The sequence below is a fragment of the Stegodyphus dumicola genome, chromosome 2 (assembly GCF_044657685.1).
Source record: "Stegodyphus dumicola isolate Sdum_Otavi_A_Nest chromosome 2, ASM4465768v1".
In the NCBI taxonomy this organism is placed as follows: domain Eukaryota; kingdom Metazoa; phylum Arthropoda; class Arachnida; order Araneae; family Eresidae; genus Stegodyphus; species Stegodyphus dumicola.
The window spans coordinates 232,173,268-232,196,234 of NC_140769.1; the positions used below are offsets into that span (position 1 = coordinate 232,173,268).

Below are 22,967 nucleotides of genomic sequence, written 5' to 3' on the forward strand. Positions count from 1 at the left end.
GCTATTGAAGGCAGAATCTAATTAGAGATAATTAAAGCAATTTTCTGAATATAAAAACGTGCCAATCAACACATGTTTAGGGAAAAGGAAATTCGTCCGAAAGAAAAAAGGAAGTAGATCACCGACTCCCGATTGCTCCATAATCCTCGTGACCCTGAAAACATTTCTAAAAATCTTTCTCACGGAAATAATATGCATTGGTTATTTTTAACATCAAGAGAAAAGCGTGTTGCAGTTTAATCCTTCCTTTTCTCACCCAACCCCTGCTGTAAGCGCCCTACGGTGATAAATGACAACACTGTAACAGTAATTTCCCCGCAGATGCATTTAATGGTTCTGTTTACTTAACTTGACCTTTAGCGAAGCGCTGCAGGAAAGCTACTTTCAATTGCTAAAATGTCAGTTTTCAAAACGATAGATTGGCGAATAAAATTTAATATGCGTGGGTGGAAACGTATGTTTTTGATATTTTGATTGATTAATCTTTTAAAAGTTGACTATTAATGTCGTAAAAATGAAATCAAGACGCCGATTGATCACATCAATTAATTTAATATAAAGTTTCCAGGAGGCATAGTGCCCTGTCTGATTAAAAACATTCATTTTTTGTATTATAAGCAATACATTTAAACGTATATCATCCTCTGTTTAACTGACGTAAAGTCATGGCGCATTATTCTTTGCTTTTCGATTCGTAAGCTCTCTTAGTGAGGTTATTAAAAAGCAGTGATCCTTACTATTGGATTCTTTTCTTAAATGTACTTAAGTTTTTTGTAGGTCCAAAAGAATAATTTAAATTAGATATAGATAGTATTTTATTTGTGGTTTGTGGCTTTGGGTAAGTTTAGATCTCCTTTTCGTTACCGACTTCTTCAATACTTATTTTCATTGTTATATTTTGTCTTTTTTCTTTTACATAGAAAAGCGAAATTCCGTCATCTGGTCTACAGCATCTGGTCATCTGGTCTACATCTGGTCGTAGGGGATGCTACGTTTTCACTATTTCAAAGGACGTTTGTACCTGATTATAGCCTACTCTCAAGTAAATCATTTAATCATGAAATTTTCGCAGATTGAGGCTATTACTTTCAAAGCTGGCGAAAAATATTTAATGCTTTTGATTTAATTTGTGCGCTTTTATTTATGTTTAAAAATATTTATCAATAAACCTTATGCATGTAACAGAGAAGATTCTCAATACCGAATAATCCTTTTTCTCAGAAATAACTGATATTTTTAATTGAGGAAGCGCAGAAAAAAAAATGAACTTACTTCGTACGAAGAATCGTTGGGATCTTCACAAGATAGTTCTGTTTCTTCGCCATCAACCAGTAAAGATACAGTTCTCTCTTGACTGCCATCTGCAAACCATAAATATGTCAATAAAATAAGTAATAAATAAAGAGATAACACATAAAAAAGCAAGTAAAATTTAAATAGAACTAAATAGAAATAAAATAAGAAATAGAACGAAGCTCAAGGCTTTGCTAATCACCATACCGCCTAGAGTTGCAATGGACATACTTCACTGAAAGTTCGAGATATTGCAAAACAGTAGTTTGAAATTATCCTCATTGATACTATTATGAATATAATTTAAGATATTAGTGAGAAATGTACTCTTTGATGTAAAGACGATTACATGGTTGGTAGACCAATATACATTGCATTTTTAAAAATTGCAGCAATTTTTTTCTCTATTTATATTTCACTGAATTTTATAATGAACATCAATAAGCTAGTCACTATGGTCGTAGCGTTTTAGCTCATAGCAGATACAAATTTTCGTAAGTATGAGAAATCGAATGTAATATTTTTACATTCCTATTTATAACTGTGGGATGCATATGGTATATAAATCTAAAATAATGATAATTGAAATAACTAAAACAGGGATTCTCAAAGGGAGGGGGGAGATCCTTCATGGGGGAATACGGTCAGCCTTTTACTTAGCTGTTAAATGTTTAGCTTTAGTTTCTGAATATAAAAAACTGCTTTTATTCAAGCTTTGGTATTTATTAATATTTTCTATACATTTTTATTGGTTACTTTATAAAAATATGTTAAAAAATAATCTAAATCGAAATAAATGTGAATGCATTTTTCGATTTGGGGGAGGAATGATCCTCTAGCATAGGCGAAAGAGACGCATAGAGCAAAAAAGGTTGAGAACCTCTGAACTAAGCATTTTACATCCCTAATCATATCATTCGATTTATCCTCAATAAAAAACGTTCTCTCATTACTAAACATTGTTGCAAGTTTCGATAATCTGAAATTTCTTCATTTATGGGCAAGCAGAAGGTATTGCAGACATTCACTAAGCACTATTGCAGACATTCACAATTTGGTACAGTTTGTAAGCAATGTACATAAATGTGAACAGATTTATTTGATTACAACAAAACACATTAGGACCGTCTAAGAATACCTTCCTTGAGAATTTTTAAGGGAAAATTGTCTCGTATACAATTCACATACAGGGAAAACCGAAAATCAATCATACAGCCAGTCTGTTCGCCGGGTTTCGGTCCCAGGTGGAACTATTCACGAACAGTGGTCTCAGCCACTCTACTACTGGTTTGATAACTATACAAATATATCTTTATGAAGTCTTTCTGTTGAGATATTTGTAATCGCATTCTTACTGGTTAAAAGGAAGTATAGCTTTCTGTCAAGTCCGAAACATTCATTAGCTTTCAGCCAGGTCCGAGTTATTCTGAAACTAAATCCCATTTTGCATGTTACTTTTGATTGGTTATTTATTGTGTCTTGTTTATGATTTGTTAAACCATGATCTGTTATGAAGTTATATATATGACCTCTGTAACCGCTTATCGCTGTCGCGGTGGTGAGTTTTTCCTCGCTCTTGTTTGCTGTTACTCTGCTAAGTGCTCGCATATTTCTGCACTTGTTGGCACATACAGAAGGTTTGTTCCCGTTGAACCTTGTGTTCTGGGGACTGTAAAAGGTCCTTGCGTGCCCTATTTCTTGCCTAGCTCTAATTTTCTTGACTTGGATTGATCTGGAAAATGTCAATTATTCAGCAAATTGTGGATCTCTTTCATGCACTGACTTCCAGGAATGATAGCCTGACCCCCTATGAGCAAGTTGAATTGGCATTCCTGAACAGATTTATGGATATAATACAAAACATGGAAAGAGATTTGGCCTCTCAATCTGAGTCTAACCATTCTAACGATGTGGATTCAAGCATGGAATGGATTACCCCCAACCACAGTGTTAAACGGCCGCTCAGCCCTGAAAAGTCAGCCGAATTGGATTTGAAAAACAAATACCATGTGCTAACTCAACTTCCTCCCGAAAAAGCTCATACCCATGGTACTGAACGGAGTACTCACTCAACTACCCAAGGCGATGTTGCAGTAAAACGCAGGATGAAACCGAGGGCTTCAAAAGCTGATGATTCATCCAAAAAGCCGAATGAAATCACCTCCACAAACCCATCTAAAGTAGCGGCCAGTAGCCACGCTAAAGTGGAGCCATCTAGTGAATCCTCCAAGAAGCCGGCTGCAAGTACGTCCCTGACGGAAAGCATGGTGCGGCCTATCGGAAATACAGATGAGGTCACGTGCCCGGCTGGGCAAATAAGTGATGCTCATGTATCTGAAGAATTTAAGTTTCCAAAAAGAAGTTCGAAGCTTCCGCCGATTGTCATTAAGGATTCAAACTGGAAATGGAAGGATATTACTGATCTATTGGATAACTCCGGCTACAGTGAATTTAATGCAAAGATGAAAGCCGTAGATGAATTTGAAATCAAAGTCAATTCCAGTGAGACTTATCGTAACATCACGGACCTCCTTGACGACAAAAAGATTAAATTTCATTCATATCAGCTTGCTGAAGACAAAAACATCAAAGTCGTCATTCGTAGCCTTCCGATTGACACCCCAGTTACGGATATCCAAGATGCTCTCATTGCAGAAGGATACGCTGTTAAAAAGGTTGTACAAATGTCTCGCCGAAAAGGTCCTAAAATTGCCCCCATGCCTCTATTCCTGATCTTGCTAGAAAGGAATGAGAAAACCAAAGACATTTTTAATAATCTAAAGTATCTTATGAGGCTAAAGATAACAGTTGAAAGATACAGAGGTAGGCGCGGTATCACGCAGTGCTTCCGATGCCAAGACTTTTACCACGCTCAAAGTCAATGCCGTCACGCACCACGGTGTGTCAAATGTGGTCAGGAGCATGAGTCTCGTGACTGCACCAAGCCCAAGGATGTGCCACCAAAGTGCTGTCATTGCGGACTTCCTCATACTGCCAGATTTAAAGGTTGTTCGTTCTACCCCAAGCCTCGCTCATCCTTTGTGCAAAAAGGCATATCATATGCAGATAGAGTAGTCAACAATAGTAATGCTACTCCCCCACAGATGGCGCCACAAGCAACCTTCTCACAACTCAGTGAGCTTCAAGCAAAGCTCGACGAAGCTAATGCGGTAATTCAAAAGCTCACAACAGCCATCTCTATGTTTGCTGATGTAGCGAAGGCAATTCCTACCGCCTCTATGATAGAGGACACAGTCAGGCCAGCTTCCCCCAACCATGGATAATCCCACCTCCCGGCAAAGTTCTCCTGTTAAGATCCTGCTCTGGAACGCGCAGAACGTTACCTCCAAGATACCGGAACTTCATGAATTTATCCAGCAAAATGACGTAGACATCTGCTTAATTACAGAAACCCATGCTAACCCTTCGCACTCCTTAAGGATAGCCAATTATTTCAGCTACCGTAGTGACAGACTCCACCACCGTGGTGGCGGAGTGCTCATTTATGTTAAAAAGACATTTGATTCATATCTGAAAAGTGCAGAAAATTGTGATGGAATGGAAAGTGTTAAAGTGATGGTGAATCTACCCAACATTGGGGATGTCACTTTCTGTGCGGTGTATAACCGCCCTGGGAACAAGCTCAGTGCTGAAATTCTGGATAGACTTATTAACTCAGACTCCCCCACCTTTCTAGGTGGCGATTTAAACGCCAAGCATCTCGACTGGGGATGCCGCAACTCGAATTATAATGGACGCATAGTGCATGATTTTGTGTGTAATTACCCTGTCTTTCTGCATGTGCCGGATGAGCCTACCTATAGGCCAAATATACTCAACCATCGGCCTGACATTCTGGATATTTTTATTACGACGTTCAATATTCCTATGGCTATTACGGTAACATGTGACATGTCTTCTGATCATGTACCTGTGCTTGCTTACCTTGGAGTGGAAAATGCTAAGAACCTACCGCCAATTAAGCATACTGATTGGAATCTTTATCATAATACTTTGATGACCACTGATTTTAATTGTGACTCGTTACAAAGCACTTCGGATATTGAACGTGCTATAACAGACTTTACTTCGTACCTGCATTCTGCTAAGTCCCTAGCTACGACTGAGGTTGACCGTGTCAGACATGAGCACACGCTTCCTGCCAATATTCGCGAAATAATCTGCTTTCGAAATCATCTCCGAAAGGAATTTAATCTCACCTGGGATCCTGCTATCAAAACTCAAATTAACAGGCTTAATAGGAAAATCAAGCAAAAGATTCAGGACCATCGTTCTAGCTTATGGCAGGATAAGATGGAAAAGATCAACAACGAACCTGGCGCCATCTGGCGTCATACAAGGACACTAAAACGCCCCTGCTCTGTCAGAAAACCGCTTAAATGCGATAATGGATTTGCTTACTCCGATCAAGACAAAGCGGAACTCTTTGCGGAACACCTTTCTAAACAGTTCATTCCAAATTCCTTCCCCTCAGATCATAGTTCAGACATTCAAGTTCATTACCTTAACGATCAATGGCTGCACTCCCCTTCTACGGAACCTTCTATCAAACTAACCACGCCGCACGAAGTGCAGAACATTATTAAGGGACTTAAATTAAAGAAAGCTCCAGGAAAGGACAAGATCACGAACCAGATGCTGAAAAACATGCCTTTTAAGACCGTATGCAAATTAACAGGCATTCTCAATGCATGTTTGTATCAAAATTATTTCCCGCTTTTCTGGAAGCAAGCAAGCATCCTGATGATTCCTAAGCCAGGGAAAACACAGGATTACCCGGCAAACTTTAGACCCATCAGCCTGCTGTCCTCCATAAGCAAGATTCTGGAACGCATTATTTATCTCAGAATGCAAGAAAACTTGGACTTTCTCGTTGATCACCAGCACGGTTTCCGGAAAGGACTTTCGACCACAACGCAGTTAGTCAGGCTCACGGAGTTCATCGGCGCGGCTATGCACAACAGAATGAGTGTCGCTATCCTGATGCTAGACGTGGCAAAAGCTTTTGACCGCGTCTGGCATCCAGGGCTAATCTATAAGCTAATTCATCTCGGTTTCCCCAGAAATCTGATACTCATTATCAAGTCCTTCCTTGAAAATAGAACTTGCACCGTTGGAGTTGGAAATGCAACTTCATGTGTCAAAAATATTTACGCAGGTATTCCTCAAGGGTCAATTTTAGGCCCGCTTTTTTACATCATCTATACCAACGATTTCCCTTGCTTTTCCGAGGATACAAATGTTCTCGCAGCCAGCTACGCTGATGATACAGCGATAGCTACCAAGTCTCTAAACCCAGAGTATGCCTTGTCAAGAATTCAGGCGAAAATCCCTGCTATTGAGGGGTGGTGCAGTCGCTGGAAAACGTGCATTCAGCCAGAAAAGTCCAAGATTCTACTCATTTGAAATCGCAGACAGAGGAAACGGGTCAGAACTGAGGTTAAACGTTTTGGCAAAATCATCCCTACAGTTGATAAAGCTAATTACCTGGGAGTTACCCTTAACAAGAACTACAATTGGAAGGATCATATGCTTAGAGTAAGCGGAAAAGCACACGGGATCATTTTCAGGCTTTTCCCTCTCCTAAAGAATGAAAACCTCACCCTCAGACTGAAAAAGAGGATTTATGAAACTGTCATCCGACCCATTCTCACGTATGCTTCCCCAGCCTGGGCAAACTACAAAGCAAACGAAATTAGCAAACTCCAAGTGCTTCAAAATAAGGTGCTAAGAATCATCACAAAAGCTCCTTACTATGTTCGGAATAGGACTCTCCACTCCGACTTGAAAATAGATACTATTCAGGACTACCTCAGCAGAATAAGCAACAACTTTTTTAATAATATTATCAATGTGAATCCCGCTAATTTCACGGACATTCTTATCTACGAAATCCTGGCTGAAGACAAAAACCTCCGCCCATTTGCCGCCCACCTCTTGAGTTCAGAATTCTAAGTTCCAGTTTTCTGGTTTTCAAGCAGCATCAATCGGGGTCAGTTTCTGGGAGGGTGACCTCCCACGTGACTGGCTCCGACGAATGAACAGTTAGTATTCGGGCTATCCTACACAGGTCATCCGAAGTTTCTTTCTCCGGCCCCTGCTTGGCGGATTCCATCCAAGATGTAGCAGTACAGGAGCAAAGTGCTTCTTTTTCTCTTTTTATCTCTCCAGCACACTTCTACCTCCACGATAGAAAATTTCTTTCAGGTTTCTACTCTGTCAGGCCCCACATGGGATCACATCAGGAACTGGCAAGAGCAGGACTTTAATTTCCTGCTGAAAGCCAGTATAACCGCAAAGTTCCAAAGCTTATCGCTGTTTAGTATTATTCTGTTATTCTGCTTGCTTAGTATTATTCTGCCTGTACTTATTTATCTGTGCTATTGCTTGTACTTAGTATTATTCTGCTTGCATGTAACTCTGCATATTACTCTGCATATCTCAGTAATAAATATTTGCTTTGCGAACCACGGCATTTTCTATGTTTAACAGCAGAGCGTGGTTCCTTCAAAAGTTAGAATTCGCTGATAGTTCCCTAATTGAACCTTCAGTGTAATAATTTCTCTTTCGCGTGATTTTGATTTGGTATATTGCGAATGATGTCTTTTTTCGGAGGTGAAAGGGAAGCTTTTGGTGTAGCGCCATTTGACGGTGTTAATAACTTTACTGTTTGGTGTCGAAGAGTTCGAGCAGTATTTACGGCAAGGGAAATGGATACGGTTTTGGAAACAGAAGCAGTTGCGGACAGAGTTGCAGATGTTTTGAAATCAAAAAAGGCTTATGCCTTAATACTTGCCCTTCTAAGTGACAATGTTATTGCTTCTCTTCAACGTGAAGACACTGCATGTAAAATATGGAAGAAACTACAAGCTACGTATAGCGCTAAAGGTGCAGTGAGTCAAATTTTAACGCGTAAACGTCTAGCTACCATAAGGAAATCCAAGGATGTGTCAATGAGACAGCATATCGACAGCATAATGAACCTGGTGAGTAGTCTACGCGTCTCTGGCTCTGAAGTAAGCGATTTTGATATTATTATTTATATTTTAATGTCTTTGCCAAAAGAATATGAAAATATTAATGCATCTCTAGAGAATCAGCCAAGCAATAATTTGAGTTTAGATTTTGTTACAAGTAGACTTATTGATTGTGAATCTCTTATGTTTGATTATAAAAATAAAAATAAGTATTCTAAACCAAATACAGATAACTCTGTTTTTATTAGTACTCGTAAAGAATTGTTTTGTACTTATTGTAAAAGAAAAGAACATTCTGTTAAATTTTGTAGGAAAAAGAACTGCGTTTGTCATAACTGTGGGAAAACTGGTCACTTTAAAAGTGAATGTTTTGATAATTCTAAAAAGCAGGCAAATTCAAATAGTAATAAGTATGCTTCCCATGCAATATCTTTTATGGCTGGAAATCTTGTGCATGATCAATTTATTATTGATTCTGGTGCAACCTCTCATATGTCTTCTCACAAGGAATGGTTCACCTCAATTAAGCCTAAGACTGGAACTGTTAAGTGTGCGTCTAAGTCGGCGGTTTTAGAAGTGGAAGGAATTGGTGATATTTGCGGTAAAACTAAGAATAGTGTTGAAATAATGTTAAAAGATGTTCTTTGCGTTCCAAAATTAAACGGACAATTAATTTCTGTTAAAATTATTGAAGCAGCAGGTTTGAGTGTAATTTTTAAAAATGAAATAGTTTATATTGAAAACAAAAACAAGCGTTTTAGATTTGGATACTTGGATAAATGCGGACAATATTTTAGTGATTTTTCACCAAATTTATTTACAGCTTTAGCAGTAAATAATGATGATTTATGGCACAGAAGGTTAGGATACTGCTGTGATCAAAAATTAAAACTGATGAATCTTCCTGCAAAAGAATCCTTTTGTGAAGTATGTGTTCGTGCCAAACAAAGTGCTTTGCCTATAGGAAAGGGTCCTCGCATAAAAGAATCCAAACCGCTTATAACTATACACACTGATATATGTGGTCCAATAGAACCTCAAACACTCCATGGGGAAAGGTATTTCATGACTATAATTGATGACTATTCGAGATTTATGGAAATCAGACTGCTCAAAAGAAAAAGTGACATTGCTGATGAACTCAAGCTATTCTTTAAATTGAATCCAACTGTTGCAAAACTGCGCTGTGACAATGCCAAAGAATATGTCAGTGGACAATTGCATGAAGTTGCTAAAAGAGCAGGTGTAAAAATAGATCCTGCACCTCCATATACACCTTTTCTAAATGGTGTTGCTGAACGAGCAAATAGAACTGTACTGTAAAAAGCTAGAGCAATGATACTTGAGGCAAAATTACCAAAATTCCTTTGGGGTGAAGCAGTACTTACGGCTGCTTACATAAATAATCGACTCCCAAATAGTTCAATTGACAATCATGTTCCTTATTTTCTGAAGTATGGTGAAAATCCTGATTTAAAAAACATGCGTGTATTTGGCTGTGATGCTTATACTCTAGTGCCACCATCGCAAAGAAAGAAACTAGATGAAAATTCTGTCAGAATGATATTTGTAGGTTATTCCACAATGGGATATCGTTTAATGATTCCAGAAACAAGACGCATCATTGTTTCCAGAAATGTTAAATTTAATGAAGAAAAGAAGAAAGTAGAAAATCAAAAATATATTTGCGATAGTTCTGATTTGAGTGAAAATGACAATGATGACATTAAAAATGAAGACAAATCAAATTCAGACACTGATAACGGCGAATTAAATGCTGCAAATAAGAAGGAGGAACAAAGAAAATCCTCAAGAGAAAAGAAAAGCCAGTTAGGTATCCTGATCCTGAAATTTACAAAGTAATGTTTGCACAAGACACTCTGACATTTGAAGATATTGTAAATCTACCACAAGTAGAACAAGAACCATGGAAAAGAGCTATGGACGAGGAAATTAAATCTATGGAAGATAACGATGTCTGGGATCTACAAAGTTTATCCCCTGATAAAAGAGCCATTTCCTGCAAATGGGTTCTACGTAAAAAACGAGATGGAACTTACAAAGCGAGGCTTGTTGCTCGTGGCTTTATGCAAAAGGAAGGCATAGATTATACAGAAACGTTTTCTCCAGTGATTAGTATGTGCTCTTTACGTTTAATCTTGGTAATTATCAATAATGGAGGTCTGCAAACTTTTACTTTAGATGTCAAGACAGCTTTCTTGAACGGTGAGTTAGATGAAACCATCTACATGGACCAGCCAAAAGGATATGATGATATGAGCGGTAAGAAATGTAAACTTAAAAAGAGTTTATATGGTCTTAAACAGTCTCCTCGACAATGGTATCAGAAATTTCTTAATTTTGTTATTAAATTAGATTTTAAGCAATTGGACTCTGAACCATGTATTTTTATCAGAAATTTAAATTGTAAGAAAGTAATTATGGCTCTTTATGTAGATGACTTATTAATTGCAGGTTCAGATGTAAACGAAACAAATATTATAATATCATTGTTATCAAATGAATTTAAAATGTCAAAATCTGAAGTCTCGGAATTTTTGGGTATTAGACTGAAATTTGAGTCTGGTTGTTTATATTTAGATCAGAAACCATATATTGAAAAATTACTTGATAAATTTAAAATGTCTGATTGTAAAACAGCCCAAACTCCCATTCAACCAAAATCTACAGCAGCTGATTTTCAGAAAGGAAATGCATTTCATGACCCATACAAAGAATTAATTGGATCTTTACTTTACTTAGCATATATCACAAGGCCAGATATTATTTTTGCAGTAAATTGCTTGAGCCAACTGCAGGAGCATCCTACTGATGTTGCCTTGTGTGCTTTAAAAAGAATTCTTAGGTACTTGAAAAACACCTTAAATTTAAAATTGATATACAAAAAGGGTGATTTGGAAAGGGCAAACTTGTGTTTGTATGTAGATGCAGATTGGGGGGAGATACTCAAGATAGGAAATCAATTACTGGTTATTTTGTAATGTTTTCAAACTGTCCTATTATGTGGTGCTGTAACAAGCAAAAGTGTATTGCACTTTCATCAACAGAAGCTGAAATAATTGCTTTATGTAAAGGTATTCAAGATGTTTTATGGATAAAAAATGTAGTAAATGAAATTTCCAGTGTTAAAAATGTTTATATTTTTGAGGATAACCAGTCATGTATCAAAAGTATTGTTAATGAAAACTTTTCAGGTGGGTTGAAACATATAGATATAAAATTAAAGTTCACTCGTAAGATTGTTAAGGAAAATAATATTAGAATTGAATATTTACAATCAGGTTTACAAATTGCAGATATGTTAACTAAGGCTTTGTCCAAAACAAAATTCTATGAACTGTTATCATTGAGCTGTTTAAAAATTGTGTAATTCTTTTATGTTTTGTATAATGTGCGATTAAGGGGGAGTGTTGAGATATTTGTAATCGCATTCTTACTGGTTAAAATGAAGTATAGCTTTCTGTCAAGTCCGAAACATTCATTAGTTTTCAGCCAGGTCCGAGTTATTCTGAAACTAAATCCCATTTTGCATGTTACTTTTGATTGGTTATTTATTGTGTCTTGTTTATGATTTGTTAAACCATGATCTGTTATGAAGTTATATATATGACCTCTGTAACCGCTTATCGCTGCTTAGTATTATTCTGTTATTCTGCTTGCTTAGTATTATTCTGCCTGTACTTATTTATCTGTGCTATTGCTTGTACTTAGTATTATTCTGCTTGCATGTAACTCTGCGTATTACTCTACATATCTCAGTAATAAATATTTGCTTTGCGAACCACGGCATTTTCTATGTTTAACACTTTCTAAATGGCATAGAACTGCGCATTTTAATTCAGAATTTTCGACACATTTTTAGAAAAAGGAATCTAACATGGCAGATTACACATACTTCCAGTGTATTTAATTTTTTAATATTATGTAATTGCCATGCATTTATAGCAATGTGATTAATAAATATTATGCTTTGATTACAAATATTACAACTATTTATCCTGATGCTTCCACAAAAACTTATAAAAACTTACTTAGGAACATTTAAAATTAAAAAATTCTTTAAGTCAAGCTGACAGGTATGCAAATGCAAGCTAAAATATCCAGCGAGCTATTAACTTATATTCCCGAAAGGAGATGGAAGTTCATTGCACTTTATTAAAGAATGAGCAATTTTAAAAAGTAGAATGACATCGCGAATAGCTCCAAGAATGCTAAATGGCAATGACTAGGTACTAATTAAAGCGAATAATGCAGCGCTAGTCAAGGATTTAATTAGCCCTTTAGTTGGAATACTGCCGAATATTTGGGCAAATCAGGGAAATGAATGCTGTGAAGAGTCTTTATATTGAGCTGTTCTACTCCACTTTCGTAAAATAGGATTTAAATGCGTATTAAAATACCGTACTAAAAGCATATTGTAGGAACATGCATTTAATGAAAGTTTTTTTTATTTGTTACAGCATGTAAAATAGTGTTGTATTTATAGATCAATATTTTTAAGTTAACTAAATCTTTAATTACAATATAGAAAATGATGGCTTTGTCTCCATAGGAAAGACGCTCTTAGAAGGTGCATTTAGAAGAATTTCCTAAGGAAAACTTTCTTATGTTAACATTACTTACATAGCATCGCGAAAACACGGAACTGCAATACAAAATACAATTACAAAGAGTCAAACCTGAAACGAATTATCAGCGATCGGAGGTATTAGCCAACTGACCACTGATGAGTTTAGATGATTTCATTAAGGCAGAAAAGAGGGGTAGGAAAATAAAGCTCAAAATCAAAAGGATTAAACTGGATTGGATTTACGGTAAAGCATAATAGCTAAAATAACGAATGCCTGAGATAATATTACCATCCTCACATACGCAGAAGTGAGGTAGCTGGGCCATGATATAACATTGTCTGTAGCTAATTCAACGACCATTAAATGCAATATACAGTTTTGCATTGAAGGGTGTCATTAATACAGTTTAACACAGGATGTCTCAAAAGGTCGTTGCTGCTGTCTGTCCAGCTAACATGCTGGTCTGTCGGAACGCGACAAACAAGATTTAAAAAAGAACTTGTGTCTGAAAATGCGAACAGCGGTCGCTAGAGGGCAATGTTTGCAAGCGGAGATGGGAAGAAAGAAACGGTGTTGAAAGAGGTATTAATGTGACTTTTATTAAAGAACATGATTAAATTGCAGAAGATCTTCAAAATTCCTTCCAGACATCAAATTGCATGTTTCACAACGTCAACGCATGGATTCACGGACATCAGGCAGGTGTGTCACGGACACGTGCCGCCGCTTCCACGATCTTGGTGATGAGATCCATATCCGATGTTACGGTCGTCTCGTACAACATGGACTTCATGAATCCCCAACGACAGACATCCAGGGAAATCAGGTCGAGGAATCACGGCGGCCATGCGACTGATCCACCTCTACCAATCCAGCGATCAGGATATGTCCTGTCGAGGTATTCCCGCATAGCGCTGCTAAAATGTGCAGGCGTTCCATGATGCTGAAATCAGATGTTTCCGCGTGTTGCTGCTGGAACGTCAACCATTAGCTCTGGCAGTACTCTTTCTACAAAATGTCAAGCAAATTATTCATAAAGAACTGAATTAATTAACTTTTTTCATCTTTCTCCTGCAACGCCCTCGCCTGAAATGATCATACTTCCCCACTCTCCCAAAAGCCTGCGAACATTCCCCTCTAGTGGTCGCCGCTCGCAGTTTCGGACACGAGTTCTTGTGTAAATCTTGTTTGTCATAGTATGACAGACCAGCATGTTAAGTTTGGCAATGACCTTTTGAGACAATTTGCATTAATACAGTTTAATACATTGAAAGTTTTATATTAATACAACTGAATATATATAATGTTCTGAATTTAGTAAACTAATAAAAAAAATTTAGAGATTTTCCTGTTATTAAAAATAATAACTAGCTCTTTAGAGAAATTATTGACGTGTGATGGCTTTACTTAGAACTTCTGAGTAGTACAAAAGTTTCAGTTGCTGGCATCATAGCAATAATATAGTGATATTGCAGTATTAAAATAACTATTGTCGTGATATTTATCAAAAGCGGAATCATTTTATGGATTGCTTAAAGTTGAAAGATGTAAATTTATTACAGAAAACTCACAGAGACATTAAGAAAATAAGAACTTAATTTCTCAAAGTAACCATAGCTATACTAGCCGGTACTCAGAAGTTAAAGCGAAAAGCAATTGTAAAATCAAAATAATTAGTCAAAGTACAGAAATTAAATATATGAATGAAAATGTATAAAAGTTAAGAAAATTAAATCAGCAGTAATGTTTGATAATAATAGAAATGCAAACATTCTTTTAATAACATTTCATTTCTTTTCTTGTAACCTGAGTCTACAGATTTCATCCAAATGTTTAGGATAAATGTTCCTTTCAATATTTGTGTAAGATTTAATACAGCTTCAATTTTAGCATAAAATACAAAATGAGGAAATAAAGTGTTCAATTTCATTATCCAAATATTTAAGATAACTATTTCATTCAATATTTGTGCAAGATTTGGTAGTATAACCATTTTTTCATAAAATATACAATGAGGAAATAAACTGTTAATTTAATCTGCATGCTTATTTATTTAGCCTTCCTACACCTCATTTCTGTCTCGATTTTCCTGATGGTGTTTTACTGACATTTTTGTTAGTTTGAATTAACAAAGCGAGTTAACATACTTCATGATTCGCAATTTAAATCTCGCAATGGGATGCAGTCGGTGAAACTTGCGACGTTGAGAATGCCAAATTAAGTCTTGAAGTTTCTTGCGACATGGTTCTTTTCAAAGTTCAGACACCAGTGTGAAAATTTTGAAAGTATAACGCTGATTTTTGTTGTTTGACTTCTGATTTAGTATTTATTCGGCGTGTTATTGTGTCTTAACCAGTGTAGAGTTACGTTTTCTTAGGTAATAATAAATGTGCGAAAGCTCTATGTATATGTGACGATATGTGACTTTTCACTATGTTTTGCAAGTACTACAGAGAAGGGAAATGGTGTAAAGGACCATTTTATTTGAATTAAATAAAAGTTTAACAGACGGCACCAACTTGCGCTTACAGAAGCCAACAGCTTCTGAAATAATGGCTAAGCTCAAAGATAATGGATTAACTAAAACTATACTCAGACTTTCATTGAATTAATTGTTTCATCCTGTATTTAACTACACAAATAAGAAATGAAGAGCTACGGAAGCTCAAGTTAACTAAGATTTCGTTTGTTACTAGCAGAAACTAAAACTAATGCCTACAACGAAAGCGTAAGGCAATCACATTCCTTGCAGTCTGGCTAAAATTAAGCACTTGGGGAATTTTAATTTAGCCAACCAGTTGAGTTTAACCAAGTTTAATCCACCCTTTCTTGATGCCTTTGTAGGCCATTTTTCCTTTCCCCACTTACTCGCTCATACCAGAGATTTGCTGAAATGAAAGGCATCATCGCATTTCTTTCTTTTCAAGGATCCTATTGGAAGTCAGTTTCCCATTATGTACAATGGGCATTATGTAACAGGAGATAACTATGAGCATCTATGACTTAAAAATATTTCTAACAACTGCACAACTATTGGACTAACAGACAAGAAATGAATCAACAGTGCCTCATATAATTTCTTAAAAGTTACGTGTGATTATGTAGAAAACGTAGGCCTCCCGGTATAGTGGTTAGCGATGCTGACTTCCGTACTGAATGAAGGGTCCGGGTTCGAATCCCGGAGAAGCCATGGATGGTTGTATGCTCAAGGAGGTTCTCAACAATAGGCTTCATCCTACGCTCCCTGCCACGAGGAATTTCATGGGCTTGGGCTGACTCTAGGTCAAACAAGTGAGGATGAGTCAATAACAACAAAAAGTAGAAATAGAGATGTATTCTAATTTGAAATTCTGGATCTGATTCGCCAGGTAAAATCTTTTCCGGATAATGTGCATATATGAACTCGAACTTTTAGTATCACTTAACAAACTGATGAATTTACTCCTGTCCTGTAGCATTATTTAGCAAACAATTCTTAAGTCCTAAGGATAATATAAGAAAAGCTACAGAATTATTAGGTTATTTCAGTAACATCATAAAGATATAGCTGGCACATCTTTTGTCTGCAATTTCATATTATAATAATTATCATTAAAACAAAACAATATATTCAAATATTCTATGACCTTTAAGAAAAGTCTAGACTATTTAAAGAATGTCGCAATTTATTATGAATTTATTATGAATAATATCATTTATTATGAATAATATCTCCTGTAAACAGAAAATGCGTAGGCGGAAAGAAGCTTCAGTTAATTTTATATGCAAACCTACCTTTCTAGTAATTAAATTGTTTCCTTTCAACTTCTGTAATCATGTATAGCATCTCTCGAAATCGCAGAAAAATAAAGCTTTGCAGCTCATTTAACAAGATAGAAAAATTTTATTTTGTCTGGTTTTAAGCAGCACTTATAATGATTTTAATGTACTCTTTTTTTAAATATTTCTATTTCTAATAATTCCTAATAAATAAAAAATTAAATAAACTTGATAACTGAAAATTCGATTATGCAAGAGTTCAAAACATTTAGTATTATCGAGAATTCATGTTCAAGAGGCTATAAGGTATTTCTCCCACTTCCCTAGCGTGCCTTCGTGGTGTAACGGTAGCACGCTGGGTCGGTATTTCAGAAGTCTGTGGTTCGATTCCTGGCGAAGGCGTTGCTAATTTTTCATCTTGCCTGCTTCCAAAAATATAACTAATGTCTCTACAGTGGCGCCCGAACTAAAAAAAGGGTTGTGGATGATGATTCTCCACACCCAGGATTTGGCGACTAGGTCCCCTAAAACCCTAGTCGCCCTTTAAAAAGGGGAGTATGTAAGGTATTTTTCCCACTTCACTAGCGTGCCTTCGTGGTGTAACGGTAGCACGTTGGGCCGGTATTCCAGGGTTCCGAGGTTCGATTCCCGGCGACTTCAGATTTGCGTGCATTTGTGTTGAGAATTATTTCGATAGGTGAAAAATGTTACAATGCTGTCAAATCCAAGAAATTCAGTTTGGAAAGTATACTTGTGCTAGGTAAGGTTATATGGGAGAATAAGAATTCGAAATTAATTGTGTTATAGAAAATTAGACAGATTTCAATTTTATATGCAACAAATTAGATAGATTTCAAACACCAGAAATATTGTATGCAACAAAGATTAAATCATTAATAAAAATAGCATTTTGAAAACGCTGATATTTTATAAAGAAAATATATTAAATATTTTAATATATATGATAAAAACGATAGTATACCGAATATTGAATTTTTCTTTTGTTCCAAAAAAAAAGTAATTATTTAAATATATCCAAGAGCAAAACTGCAAGTGCGTGAAAAGTTTTGCTTCTTTTAACAAGTGGGCGTAATCTAAAATTGAGATGCACAAGAGCTTACGAAAGTAAATAATAAAAATGTTTCTGAAAAAAGAGTTATTTTATTCCTTAAACGTTTTATAAATAAAATATTTTTTGATGTCTTTTAATATGTCAACTACGCTTCTGTACAATATCATTTGAGTCTAAAATGAAATTGAACGTTAAATTTTGTATTAACGTATTCGTTATTAGAGTATATGCGAGTTCATACTACAGTGTATCGGCACAGAAATTAGTAAACATTTTATAGTACATTTAATACACTGCCCTCCATACGTTTAGGAAAACATGTTTTTTGTATCTATTTTGAGAATGAAGAAACAGAGAAACAAGAAATTTACAGGACATGTTTATTAAACAGTTCTTTAATGAATGTGAGATAGAATGTTTCTAAAGTTCAACACAAATATTGAATTACAACAAAAAATTGCACTTAGTCTTGGAGAAACAATATATCACAGTTTTTTTGAGGAAACATGGGGTGGCAATATTATAAAAATGAGTTCTAGTAAGGAATATGTCTACCCTTAGCTGCAATGCATTGGGGGCAGCGACGTTCCGTACTGTCAATTAAGTTGTCGGTCAGTGAAATAGGACGCAACGACCAGACATGGAGTAATCCTTGTTCAAGCTCATCTAACGACCTTGGAGGAGGACTTAAAGCAGCAACCTATATTCCAAGGTACTGCCAAAGATGCTCTATCGGATTCAGATCTGGGGATTGTGCTGGCCATTTCGTCCGCTCCATACCGTTACTGTCAAGATATTCTTCAGCAACCCGAGCTCGGTGCGGTCGCGCATTGTCATCCACCAGAACAAATCCAGAAGCAGTGACATATGGGCGGACATATTGATCAATGAGCTCATCTCGATATCTCAGACCGGTCAAAGTTCCTCCATGGAACATGTGCAGGCCAGTGTGTCCACCGAGAGAGATCCCAGCTCAAACCATTATTCCACCACCTCTGTAAGTGTCTTTCAACAATGTGGGATTGGTTGTATCTGGTGCGATATTCTCTGAAGATCAGCTGACGACCTGAATCGCTCTCCAATGTCAACCTGGACTCGCCTGTGAAGAGAATAGACGCCCATTGTTGAATGGTCCAGGAGGCTTGTTCTCTTGCCCAACATAAACGGGGATCTCTGTGTCCTATGGTCAAGGGGACACAAACAACTAGTCCTCCTACATACAGACCTGTATTTTTCAGGTGACTGCGTGCTGTAGTAACTGAGATTCTTGCCCTTGTTGCCACTAAAGGATCTGCTATGAGCTAAGGCACAGTAATGTCACTCCTCCTTCGGGTGGAAAGAGCTAAATAACGACCTCCCGTAGCTAATAACGATAAAGGTGTTGTAACTCTAGGTCTGCTTGGAACATGTCTTCTAGACACAGAATCCTCGGATTCAAACAATTCGATAATCGGTGGACCACACTACAAGAGACATTGAGATGTCTAGCAGCATCAGCTTGTGACATCCCCATTTCCATCCATCCGATCGCCCGCCAACCCAATGAATCCTGCAAGCGACTTCTGGACATTGATAGACTCTCCTAGATATTGTCCACGAAATTGTAATAACAACTGAAGATCAACACTCGTGAACAAAAATTACAGTTATTGCACTTTTTCTCAAACTCCTATATAAGTATTCATTTTTATAAAATAAAAGCAGTAGATATTATTCTTGTATATATTTAAATTTCGGTATTGTCATGCATATGAACTATGAATTTAAACGCTACTGACATTTTTGTAATGGTAAGCTTTGAAAAACGTGCTGTTTTTTTAACTGTTGGAGAGCAGTATAAAATGACTAATTTAATAATTATTCAACAGTTTAATAGTAAAGTATGTTGCAACATATTATGTAAATTGCATTCAACTGCGATTCTATAATACATTGTTTTAACTCGAAGTGAATTTTAATCAGGTATATGCAGTGCTTAAGAATAATTGATAGAATATAGATTGATCACAGCTTCTGGAAGGTTGTTGTTCATTTGTCTGACCTACAGCCAGCCCAAGTCTACGAGATTCCTCGTGAAGAGCGCAAGTTTACGCCTGTCGTTGGCAATATCCTTGAGCACCTTACGGGTGACAGTGCGATTTATTTCAGCTTGGCCTCCAATTTTGATGGAGAGCACGCGGGGGACGGATCCGAGGGTATCCCACCCCTCTTTGCCTACCACCAGACACTTGAGAGGACCTTCGGCTCACCCGCACGGACACTATAGATTTACAAACAATCTTTTCCGGGATTAGAATCCGGGCTATTCCACATGGCAGTCAGCGATGCTAACCGCTATACCTGTTGGGCGGCGGTTTTAGAAGGTAATCGCGCTCAGTTTATTTGAAGTAAAACAAACGCGCCTAAGTATACCTAGACAGTGCTGCTGGCTAACAGAAACCCTTTACATTCATTATTATGGCATCGGCACCAGGCAAAGTACAAACACATGGTCTACGCCCGTGAATAGAATATCGTGTAGTTTTGTGGAAACAAACTTCTGATGCTAATAATGAGACGAGGTAAATTTCCTTGGTTCTTAAGAAATGATCATTGCATTATTATGACCCTTACTATTATCTAGTATTTAACGTAATTAAATTAAATTAAATTTATTTTCATTGGTGTCCTCAGCACTAAGTTAGAGTGTACTAATATAAATGCAGCGCAATCGGGTAATTATGCTCAAATGGACTGCACTGCTTTCCATATAAACGTTATTCCGTCCTTTGTTGGAGGAGACGAATTATATTTAATTACAAGTGATTTAGCATGTTATTAAATATTTTAGACTTAAAATGAAACTGTAGACCTGTTTGTGGAAGTCACAAACCATGAAAACCATGAAGGAAACATGGAAATAAACTGAAACTTACAGGAAATGCAAAACTGTTTATGATATCCAAATGATTGGCATTTCTGAATGATGGCACATGCGTGGGCTTAGAAAATGCCCTTGAAATATCGCATTAAATAATATACAAAATAACGGACAATAGCGTAATGTTATAAGCAGTGTGTTCATTTTCTGAAAGTGGTAAACTTTTCATGGAAAGTTATTACACGTCGTTGACGGCAAAGTCCCAATATGAGCAAATCACTTCGTTTGACAAGGAGGGAATGATCAGCCTGCGAGAAGAAGAATTTTTCTGTCATGAAACTACAGCTCGTATGGCTTAGGCTTCGTCAGCGGTATGCATGTAAGTAGTGACCTCACGAGTACTGGATTAGTCGCAAACCTCGCAAAGGACCATGAAATTTTACATCAGCACGGGATGAAAGACACCGCATGAGAGTGACGGATCATACAATTTCATACTGGCAGTCGGATAACTTTGAAACAGTGAGACACGCATGACATAGTCAGCTTCAGCAATGTTACAATTCTTCTTCCCTCCCCAAATACGTCGTGTATTTGTGAGCACACATTTATTTGCTGAACCTTTCTCTGCCTCACAAGGATAGACAGCTGTAGCCATAAATGAGCTCATTAACATATTCATAGTACAACAGATGAACATTCCGAATGAAACCATTTGCTAAAAGATAAGTTCTTTCTAGTGGTTTTAAAATTATTAGAACACTCGATGATTTGAAAGTTGGGGAAATTTGTACTTGTTAAAGTGGAAACAGATATTCTTAGAAATAATAAACATTTTATCAATTCAGAAGTCAAACAACAAAAATCAGCGTTATACCTACAAAATTTTCACAGGACTAGTTTCGATGGTTTTACCGAACCATCATCTTCAGCTGCAAAACAGCAAATGAACAAGATAGGAAATAATGATTAGATAAGATAAGAAAGCCTGGACAAGAATAAGCAAGTGGCGCCATCTGTTGGCGAAACCAGAACTAAAACATAATTTCTCTAAAAGCCGAAGGCAAATTTGGATTGGAATTAGGATCGTTAACGAGAACAGAAAGATTTTTTTGAATGTGAAATGCCTCTAGAAAATCCAGTTCTCCAATGGAAGATGTTTTTTGAATAATTTTGGCAGCAGAAAAATTGAAAGTGTGATTTTCGGACCAACAATGTTGAGCAACAGAAGACTTCTGTGTTTCCTTTTTTCTAACATATGCCTCATGTTCTTTGACGCGAAATTTTAAGGCTCTCTTAGTTTGGCCAATGTAAATTAAACCACACTGGCAAGGAATCCTATAAATACCCCAGGAATTCATATCCGGAATGGGGTCCTTGAGTATAGAAGTTGGAATTTTATTGATGGGAGAATAAACAACCCGAAAGTTAAATTTCTGCAAAATATGTTCAACTTTATAGCTAATTGATGGAAAGAAGGGAATGACAACAGAATTTTTATAATCTCCTAAAATAAGAGTGTGGCTTTTAGTGTGTTGGGATGAGAATTTTTTAACTGCTTGATTAATAATGTTGGGTGAAAAGCCCCTGTCAATAGCTATTGCTTTTAAATAATTTAGTTCTTCATCAAGGGCTAGTTTGGAGGAGCAAACTTGAAGAGCACGGAAAACATAGGAATAAAATGAAGCTAACTTTTGTTTAGTCGGATGACATGATTTAAAGTGTGGTGGAAGGCAAACCGATGAAGGTTTACGGTAAACTGTAGTATTGAAGTTGGATGTGTTACGTGTGACCAGAATGTCGAGAAACGGAAGAGAATTGCAAGTCTCAAGTTCAAAAGTGAACTGAATTGCAGGATCAATAGAATTCATTGTTGAAAGAACTTTATTTAAATCATCTTTATTACCTTCAAACAGGGTAAAAGTATCGTCTACGTAGCGGAACCATGCCGGGAAGTTTAAAGTTTCAAACAATTTTGATTCATAGTAATGCATGTAGATATCAGCCAGGATGGGACTGAGGGGGCTTCCCATGGCTAATCCCTCAGTTTGCTTGTAATATTTATTTTGGAAAACAAATGTGTTTGTTTCAAACAGAGTTGAGTGAGAGAAATTAGCTCATCAATTTCGATGCAAAAGAAATGAAATTCGCGAAGTCTGGTTTCTAGACATCTTAATGCACCCTCCACTGGGACATTGGTGAATAATGATTTTACATCAAAAGAAACCATGAGTAAATTACTAGGAGAAATGTTTTTAACCATTTTTACAAACTCTATCGAATTTTTTATGGTGTAAATGTTATTGTCTAATAGAGTGGAAAATCTAGAAACTAAATATTTAGTTAAAGGATACGAGGCAGTACCTAAATTTGATACAATAGGGCGGAAAGGA

The 22,967-nt window shown here is 36.6% G+C and overlaps 1 protein-coding gene and 1 long non-coding RNA gene across 2 annotated transcripts in view; one reads left to right on the top strand and one right to left on the bottom strand.

The window, feature by feature from the left end:
- The window catches only part of LOC118199703 (GTP-binding protein GEM-like), a 92,258-nt gene that overhangs the window by 39,521 nt on the left and 29,770 nt on the right, over positions 1 to 22,967 (bottom strand). The window contains exon 2 of the mRNA XM_085811889.1: positions 1,273 to 1,361. Within this exon, the coding sequence (XP_085668015.1) occupies positions 1,273 to 1,361 (89 nt within the window). The remainder of the gene's footprint in view (positions 1 to 1,272; positions 1,362 to 22,967) is intronic.
- LOC146998899 (uncharacterized) overlaps positions 1 to 22,967 on the top strand; it is a 102,143-nt gene that overhangs the window by 28,469 nt on the left and 50,707 nt on the right. The window contains exon 2 of the long non-coding RNA XR_015039808.1: positions 921 to 1,042. This is a non-coding gene — a long non-coding RNA (uncharacterized LOC146998899). The remainder of the gene's footprint in view (positions 1 to 920; positions 1,043 to 22,967) is intronic.